This window comes from Gekko japonicus, unplaced genomic scaffold (genome assembly GCF_001447785.1).
Source record: "Gekko japonicus isolate JY-2015 unplaced genomic scaffold, Gekko_japonicus_V1.1 scaffold1127, whole genome shotgun sequence".
Taxonomy (NCBI): Eukaryota; Metazoa; Chordata; class Lepidosauria; order Squamata; family Gekkonidae; genus Gekko; species Gekko japonicus.
Genome location: NW_015159747.1, coordinates 86961 through 96077, shown reverse-complemented (window position 1 = coordinate 96077; position 9117 = coordinate 86961). Strand labels below are relative to the sequence as shown.

Here is a 9117-nt window from a genome sequence, read left to right as displayed (position 1 = left end):
CTCCCTCTTCTCCTGCCTCCTCCTGGCTGAATGAGGGCCGGAAGCGGGGCGGCCGGAAGCAGGAGGCAGGGCTTCGTCATGTGCCCCGCCCCCCCGTACCTCACCCGGGGGGACTGCGATCCCCCACGATCCCCCCGAAATGACCTCTGATATTACTTATTTTCTGTTATTGTATATTATGATTTATGAATATAGTACCAAGCGCTAAATTGTCACAGTTCTTTTTTCTTTTTTCATTGCTCTAAACTAGTAACATGCAGAAAAATGTCATAGCACAGATGGCAGGAGAAGACACTTTTTTTTTTTTTTTTGTAATTCAGCAAGTTTGTGAAATGCCAAGTAGAGCTTTTCCTAAATTTCTGCTAGGCTGAATGTACAGTTGTTTCTCATGTGAATGATTGTGGTTTTGTAACTTCTGCTGATGCTGAAAGCTCCCGAGAGGAGTTCCTGTTTCTCATTTACTCTTAAATATCTCTGTAGTTCCAGAGGCAGCTTGGCTAGTTGTTTCTGTTTTACTGCTGCTTTGTCTCTTCAGAACATTTATAGCAGATGGAAGAAAATTAAGCTACTGCCACGTTATGGGTCTCCAGTATTCTGCATATAGTTCCCAAGAACTTGCAAGTTAATAGACCATGGAACATTATTTAAAACCTAGTTCCGTTCAGCTAATCTGCTTTTTGTATTTGAAAGAAGCTGTAGGAAATACACATTCAGTTCTGCCTAAATACGGGAACATGGTGCCTTAATTATTCCCTGATTAAGGATCTAGTTTTGCACATGAAACTCCTTCCTCAAATAGTTACCTATCACTTGCAGGCACAACAAATGTCTTTCTAGGAAGAGAACTGGAAACAATTAGCTGATTGCATTAAATGTTCAGTAAACAGGTTTGCCTTTAAACAGATTTCCCATTTCTTTAGGTCTATTATTTTTACTGCCTTTCAGAAATTTAAACTGCAGACTTATTGTAATTATTTTAGAAACATACATCCATCTTCCCCACACTCCACAAATGATCACCAAAGCAGTTTATATAACAAGTTTTAAAAGAATAAAATTTTAAAAATACAAAATTGAGTTCTTGGTCTTTTACAGAAACCCAGTTTGCACATTTTATATATAATGTGTCAAACTCCTATGAGTTTGCACAGTTTATGGCGTCTAAACAGAGTCATAATTATTTTGCATAGTCACAAAGAGAATATTTGTTTTTTAATAGATAAATTGATTTTAGATTTTTATTTAAAAGCTACTTTGCACATTCTGAGAAGTGGCAAGAGTTGAATGAATGACCGTTTTGTAATTCCATTTAGCAGATGGAGGAGGAAATTGGGCTTGTTTAGCTGGCTTGCTGGCTGAAATTATGGCTCTGTGTGGAACTCAGAACAAGACAAAAGTTCTCTTTTTGCACATTTCTTGCAATTGTAAAAATTGGGGAAGGTGTGTGCGTGGGGGAGGGTGTTTCTGTTGTTCATTTTTGAAAACTGCTTGCTAAGAGGTGTGACAGTAGTGACTAATCCATAGTCATTTTTAAGTGCAAACAATTGTGGATATTAAAATGCTCGTTCTGTAATGTTATCTTTGCAGAAAAAGAATGCTTGTCAACATGTATTCAGAACATGCAGCAGTCGGATGACCTTTCACCTTTAGAAATTGTTGAGATGTTTGCTGGCCTTTCTTGCTTCCTCAAAGATTCCAGCGATGTCTCTCAAACGCTGTTGGATGATTTTAGGATATGGCAAGGATATAACTTCCTCTTTGATCTCTTACTCAGGTATGCAAACAAAGCTTGTCAACGTAAGATTCTTGTCTGATCACTTTGTTTTCCTTTTCTCAGCAAGGTCTGTCTGTTCCACACATCAACATGTGTAACTCACTGAAGATGCAGAGGAAAAATTGCATTTACTCAGTCCTTATATGCTGCGAAGGAAAGATAATATTCCACAAAGGAAAATTACATAGGCCAGCTCAAGGCTGGGAAATACCTGGAGATTTTGGGGGTGGAGCTTGAGGAGGGTGAGGTTTGGGGAGAGGAGGGACTTCAATGGGGTATAATGCCACGGAATCCACATTCCAAAGTAGCCATTTTTTCCAGGTGAACTGATCTCTGTTGCCCGGAGATCAGTTGTAACAGCAGGAAATCTCCATCCACCACCAGGAGGTTGGCAACCCTAGGCCTCAGTCTTTCTGTGCTAATTAATTACTTGTTCAGTATAGAGTAATGGAAGCCCTGCTTGTCCATGACGCTCTTATTCATTATTGTTCTTTCTCCATTGCTACTGGAGTTTTCCACCTGGAGGTATTGCTCCACCCCCAAGGCAATGTGTTTTGTTTTAGTTTCTGTAGAACATCATTCAGTTGTTCTCTTTCTAGGTTTCCTCTTGCATTGCAGTGCTCTTTCCCAAGTTGTCTTTGGTTTGATCTATCTGGGAAGGTTGTTTGGTTATCGTGTGGACAGGAAAGTGCAGATTTTCCAAGTTCCCCACCCACACCTGGCACCATTTTCTTCCCATTATACCCTACTACCCCCCGGTCACTGCCAGCCGTTTTGCTTTTTCCTTTTTATACTAACCTTGAAATAGGGCTGCCAAGTTCCCCCGGGGGGCGGATTCCCCCCCGCTTTGGAGGCCCGATTTCCGCAACCCGCGGAATCGGGCCCCGGGGGAAACCCCACCCCCGCGTGCACGTCACAGGGATGTGGCCGTCTGACTCTCTTTTCCCCTCAAATGGCTGTGGCCCCGCCCCCAGCGTGCCTGGCATCATGATGTCACATCCCTGTGACGTGCATGCGGTGCGCCCACACGCTCCGGGAGCCACCCCAGAGTCCCCCGCCGGCGAGGTGTCCGATTTGGCAACCCTACCTTGAAACTAGACTGATGTAACTCGTTTTAAGTGGGGCCACCTTTAAAGACAAGCTAGAAACTGCAGCTGGTACAGAAGGCAGCAGCTTGTTTGTTGTTGGGCTAGCTGGTAGCACCACGTTATTCTTATTCTGAGGTCCACTGGCCGTTGATGAGTTACTGGGTCCCATTCAGGATGTTAGTGCTCACTTTCAAAGCTCCTCAGGACCTGGAGCCTGCAAACTTGAAGGACTGTCTCTCCCTGCTTGTTCCTGCGCAGCAGCTTTGTTTGACCCAGTGAGGTCTGCTGTCAGTTTCCCCTTCATCTAAGCCAGGGGTGTTGAACTCATTTGTAATGAGGGCTGGATCTGACATAAATGAGACCTTGTTGGGCAGGGCCTTGTGTGTCATAAAATGTAATGCCAGGTAGCAGAGTTATAAGCTTTATAAAGGACACAAACACAAAGGTGTTTTTTTACTTAAAATAAAAACATGCTTAAAACATTAGCACTCTTGCAGTATTTTGTTTATTTAACAGTGTCTGATAACTGACACCTCTTGCTCTGAATTATTGCATCAAAATGTCTGTGCTGTTGCAATCTTGAGTATGCTGTTCAGGTGCGTATCTGTAAGCGGCAAACCTACGATGACGCAGCAGCAGCAGAACTGGAAGAAGAAGCAGAAGATAGCCAGTTCCACTGTGGGCCTGATAGAAGTCCTCCAGGGGCCTGATTTGGCCCCTGGGCTGCATGTTTGGCACCCCTGATCTAAGCCATGCTCTGCCATGGTCCAGGTTTAGGCTTTTTCAGTGACTGCCCCATGACTGTAGAACAGCCTCTCAGAAGAGGTCAGGTGACTCCTACTCTCTCGTCTTGCCAGAGGGGCTACAGAAGAGTTTCTTGGAGTTTAGAAAACTTTTTTTTTCCCCAGGGAGGCTAGGAAGGGGAATAAATACTTGGAGAAAAAATAATTATTATATGCAGCGCTTATTTATATATATGCAGTGCCACAACTTGGATAGCCGAGGCTAACCTGATCTTGGAAGTTAAGCTGGGTCGGCCCTGGTCAGTGTTTGGATGGGAGGACCACCAAGGAATACCAGGGGTGCTGTGCAGAGGCAGTCAATGGCAAACCACCTCTGAATGCTTATTGCATTGAAAACCCTCCAGGGTTGCCATAAGTTTGCTGTGACTTGACGGCAAAAGGGGGGGAAAAGTGCTTATCAGATCAAAGCGGCTCCCTACTGCCTCCCACCAACCCCCATCCATAGTCTCATTTGTCAGGCATCTGCCAGCAGCACAGCTGTTATCAGGCCAAGTCAGGACTGCTGACTAATGGCTCATGGGGCTGACCTGTTCCAGAGAGTTCAAGGCACACATGGCCTCATTCTTGACATTTTTCGGAAGATGCCTGTTACAATGGGCCCAGGCCATTGTTTTTGTAGTGTAATTAAGTGGAAGTGCCCATTGAAATCATCTGATTATTTTTTTCTTAATGTTTCTGATAGGTTTGAAAGAATGAATGGCTTTTGTGTTGAGGTCAGTTTTGTTTTTCTGCAGGTTAGAACAAGCAAAAGAAGCCGAATCCAAGGATGCTTTGAAAGATTTGGTTAATCTGATAACCTCACTAACAACATATGGGGTCAATGAATTAAAACCAGCTGGTGTTACTACAGGGGCGCCTTTTCTGTTGCCCGGATTTGCAGTCCCACAGCCTGCGGGCAAAGGTGAGGTGTGCTCTTTTCAGTCCATATAGAGAAGAAAGTCTGTCAGTGTGTTTTCAGTCATTTCACTGCTGACGTTTCCCCCATTAAATGGGTAGGCTTAGGTTGGCCTGAAGGAGTCTTTCTTTGCCGGGTCCTTTGGATGATGGAGACAACTTGACCTTCCCTTTGTCGCACAGTCACTTTGGGTTCTGAAGGGAAACTGTGGCTAATATTTCAAGGCTCAGATCATAATGACTGTTCTGTTACGTAGTCGGGCCCGTAGCTACAGTGGGGCATCTTGGGGCCCCGTCTCCTTACATTACAGCCAATGCCCTACAAGTGGCATGGGTGGGGATTGGTATGCGGAAGAAAACAGATGGCTTGGAGGGTAGGGAGGATTCACAGGGTTTTGTTAAGCAATAGACTAGTGAATCAACCTTGGGAAGGGCAGGGAGGGGGACAGGGATGCCAAGGGTATGAGGGGGGGGGAACAGAATTTTAGATTTCTTCTGGATGCCACACCAACATACAGGCTTGCATGCTTCAGCATACTTGCATGTTATTTATGTATAACCTAGCTACTTCTGGAGTATTGATCACATGCAGCATTGGTACTGGTATGGGTATAATTTATTATAATGTATTATGTTTACAAAGCCCTTCACTCCCTCCGAATGGTTGCCCCACAAGAAAAAAATATGTCCCACAAATAACAAAATCCTGGTTGTAGGCCTGTGTGTAGTGCTTAACAGCTGTAGACATTTTAAAAATAAAATGTGATAGTATAAGTTGGAACTCCGGCCTCCAGCGTCCATAGGATGCCATGTTTAAAAATGTTGATAGTATAAGTTGGAACTCCGGTCTCCAGCGTCCATAGGATGCCATGTTTAATAACAGCAATACATAACAGCTTTTATCCACCCACTTTGTGGTTCTTTTGTGTGCCCTAAGAACATAAGAAGAGCTCCGCTGGATTAGACCAGTTGTCCATCTGGTCCAGCATCCTGTTTCAAACAGTGGTTAACCAGCTTCTCTGGAGGTACAACAACAGGGCTTAGAGGCTGAGGCCTTCCCTTTATGTTACCTCCTGGCACTGGGATTCCGAGGTTGACTGCCTCTGAACACAGAGGTTCCCTGTAGTCACCAAGAGTGATAGCCACTGCTAGACCTATCTTCCATGAATCTATCTAACCCTCCTTTAAAGCTGTCTATGCCTATGGTCATTGCTAATCTCACCTAATCTTACCTCCTCCTAGACAATGGTATAGGCATTTATAAAGCCAACTATTCCTTTCCACTGTAACACCCCCACCCTCTGCACAGGTAACTGACAAAACCTGATGGTGGACTGTAAAACAGGAGCACCTGAAGTCATCATTTCTCAAACAAATTTTCCTCCTTCCAAGGCCAGGGCGCCACCCTGAAAACAATCCTACTTGCCTCCCCTGCCAAGTGGAACTGATACCATGTCTGCTAATGCAGCTCTCCTGAGGCCTTGCTTGTTCTGTGAGGAGGAAGAACTTGTGCTACTACCCCTCCCACACTCTGTGGGCTCAGCTTCCTGCGCACTTGTTTGCACTAACTAAAGAATAAATGTGTATCTTTAATTTGTACTCTGTCTTGATTATGCCCAAACAATAATTTGAACATAAAGTACTGTCCTTTCCCCTCCATCGTTGTAGGCCACAACGTGAGGAATATCCAAGCATTCTCTGTCCTGCAAAATGCTTTCCTGAAGGCAAAAACTAGCTACCTTGCACAAATTATCCTCGATGCCATCTTAAATATATACATTGCGGACAATGCCAACTACTTCATCTTGGAGTCCCAGCACACGTTGTCCCAGTTTGCGGAGAAGATTGCTAAGCTTCCAGAAGTGCAGGCCAAATACTTTGAGATGCTTGAATTTGTCGTCTTCAGCCTGAACTACATACCTTGCAAAGAACTCATCAGCGTCAGCATCCTCTTAAAATCCAGCGCCTCTTACCCATGTAGCATCTTTGCAATGAAGACACTACTTAAGTTCACGCGTCATGACTACATCTTTAAGGATGTCTTCAGGGAGGTGGGACTTCTGGAGGTGATGGTGAACCTCTTGCATAAGTATGCAGCTCTTTTGAAAGATCCTACACAGGCTCTGAATGATCAAGGTAGATTACTTTCTCCCCCCCCCCTTAATGCTTTAAATAATGCTGTATTCGGTTCTTTTGCTCACCTCTGCCCTTGCGTTGCTTGTACTATGGAAAATGCACATCTCTCATGTTATTATCCTGAAAGGTAGACTGCTATTGACATCATGTGTGTAATTTCAGATTTCTCTTAATTTGCTTCATCATATGCCACCCCACCAGAGGCAATTTTGAAACTCTCTCTAACCTTAGTTTTCTGCAGAATCTACATAGGCTGTTTCCAAGAATAAAGCTTCCTGCCTGTACACGTGAAATATTGATGAACAGTGTGTGAACACCTCTAGGTCATATCCAATGTCCAAGATTAAAGCTATTTTTCATGGCGATTGTAAAGTTCAGGCAGTTCAGCGCTTGAGAGCAGAATGCCTCCTGCTGCTGCTGTGTCACTACTTAAACATTTATTTTAGTGACAGCTGCATGCCAGGGGCCACACTGAAGCAGAGGAGTTAATGAGAACAATCATTAGATCAGAAAGAGGGGCCATGGCTCAGTGGTAGAGGATTTGCTTGGCATGCAGAAGATCACAGGTTCAGTCCCTGGCATCTCCAGTTAAAAGGACCTCTGCCTGAGACCCTGGAAAGCTGCTGCCAGTCTGAGTAGACAGTGCTGATTATGATGGACCCATGGTCTGATTCAGTATAAGAAGAAGAAGAGATTGGATTTATACCCTGCCCTTTACTTGGAGTCTCAGAATGGCTTATAATCTCCTTTCCCTTCCGCTCCCCACAAAAGACACCCTATGAGGTAGGAGGGGCTGAGAGAGCTCTTTTGAGGACTGCTGTTGAGAGAACAGCTCTGAGAGAACTTGTGACTGACCCAAGGTCACACCAGCAGCTGCATGTGAAGGCGTGGATAATCAAACCTGGTTCTCCCAGATTAGAGTCTGTGCTCCTAACCACTACACCAAACTGGCAGATTAATGTGTTCAAGAGTGTGAGAATACTGCACGCAGGGAGCTAGCATGGCGTACTGGTTAAAGTGTCATGCTAGGACCTGGGAAACCCAGGTTTGAATCCCCATTCTGCCATGGAAGCTGGCTGAGTGACCTGAGTGACCTTGGGCCAGTCATATCCTCTCAGCCTAACCTATCTCACCGGGGTATTGTGAGAGTAAAACAGAGGAGAGGAAGAAGAAGAGATTGGATTTATACCCCACCCTTCACTTGAAGTCTCAGAGCGGCATACAAACTCCTTTCCCTTCCCTTCCCCACAACAGACACCCTGTGAAGTAGGTGGGGTTGAGAGCGCTCTGACAGAAACTGCCCTTTCAAGAACAGCTCTGACAGAACTCTGGCTGGCCCAAGGTCATCCAGCAGATGCGAGTGGAGGAGTGGAGAATCAAACCCGGTTCTCCCAGATTAGAATCCACACACTTAACCACTATGCCAGACTGGCTCTCACACCGGTTTGGTAAGCCCCAAAGACTCAAAAGAGGAACATGGGATACAAATAAAGTAAATAAATGGAGTAAATAAAATTTGAAAATACATAAATGTCGTTATAATTTTTTCTGTGGCTTTAAAAATTGTTTTCTTTTTTAAAAAACAAATTTATTTATGATTTTCCATTACAAAAAAGATAACAATATTTATAATTTTCATCACAAAACTACAAAAAGAAAGTAAACTTAAAAATAAAAACCAAAGAGAAAAGAAACAATATTTTGCATATGAAATATATTTATGGAGTTACGCATTGTCCAACTTGTCCATTTCTGCCACATCACAGATTTTTATAATCAACTCCTCTCTAACAGGTAGGTTTTCAGATTTCCAACACTTGGCAACCAATATCCTGGCTGCAGTAAGGATATATGACAAAATACATAGTTCATCATCCATCTGGTATTATATTAAGTCGATAGATTTCTGGTACTAGCTGCAATTCGATGCCCATAATCTCTGTTATTAAGTGCTTAATACCCTTCCAAAATGTATAGATCTTTTCACATCGCCACCACATATGGAAAAAGGTACCCACGTTATTTTTACACCTCCAACAGTTTCCTGACACCTATTTATAGCATTTAGCCATTTTATCCGGCGACCAGTGCTACCTATAGAACATTTTTAAAAGATGTAGATCTTAAAGTTTGACATATCCAGACTATGTTCTATATCCTGCATCCATGTTATCATTGATGGCTTGATTATTTCCTCCTGCATGACATCATATAACAAAAATTTATATAACTTTTGAATCAGTTTATCAGAGGTTGACAGCCAAATTTTATCAAGATCTGTTTTCCCATTATAAAACTTTGTTATTTTATCTTTGGCGAACCTAGACTGTAATTGCAAATTCTCCCACCATGGAAGTTCTATATTCATTTCTTATAGAGTCTCAAGTGGTTTTGAATCATTAGTCTTATTTAATAAAATTTC

At 43.3% G+C, this 9117-nt stretch overlaps 1 protein-coding gene across 1 annotated transcript in view; it reads left to right on the top strand.

The window, feature by feature from the left end:
- LOC107105629 (WD repeat and FYVE domain-containing protein 3-like) overlaps positions 1–9117 on the top strand; it is a gene marked incomplete at its 3' end in the record, with an annotated part of 114152 nt that overhangs the window by 20544 nt on the left and 84491 nt on the right. The window contains 3 exon segments of the mRNA XM_015405632.1: positions 1588–1774; positions 4400–4566; positions 6228–6695. Coding sequence (XP_015261118.1) covers positions 1588–1774; positions 4400–4566; positions 6228–6695 — 822 coding nt within the window.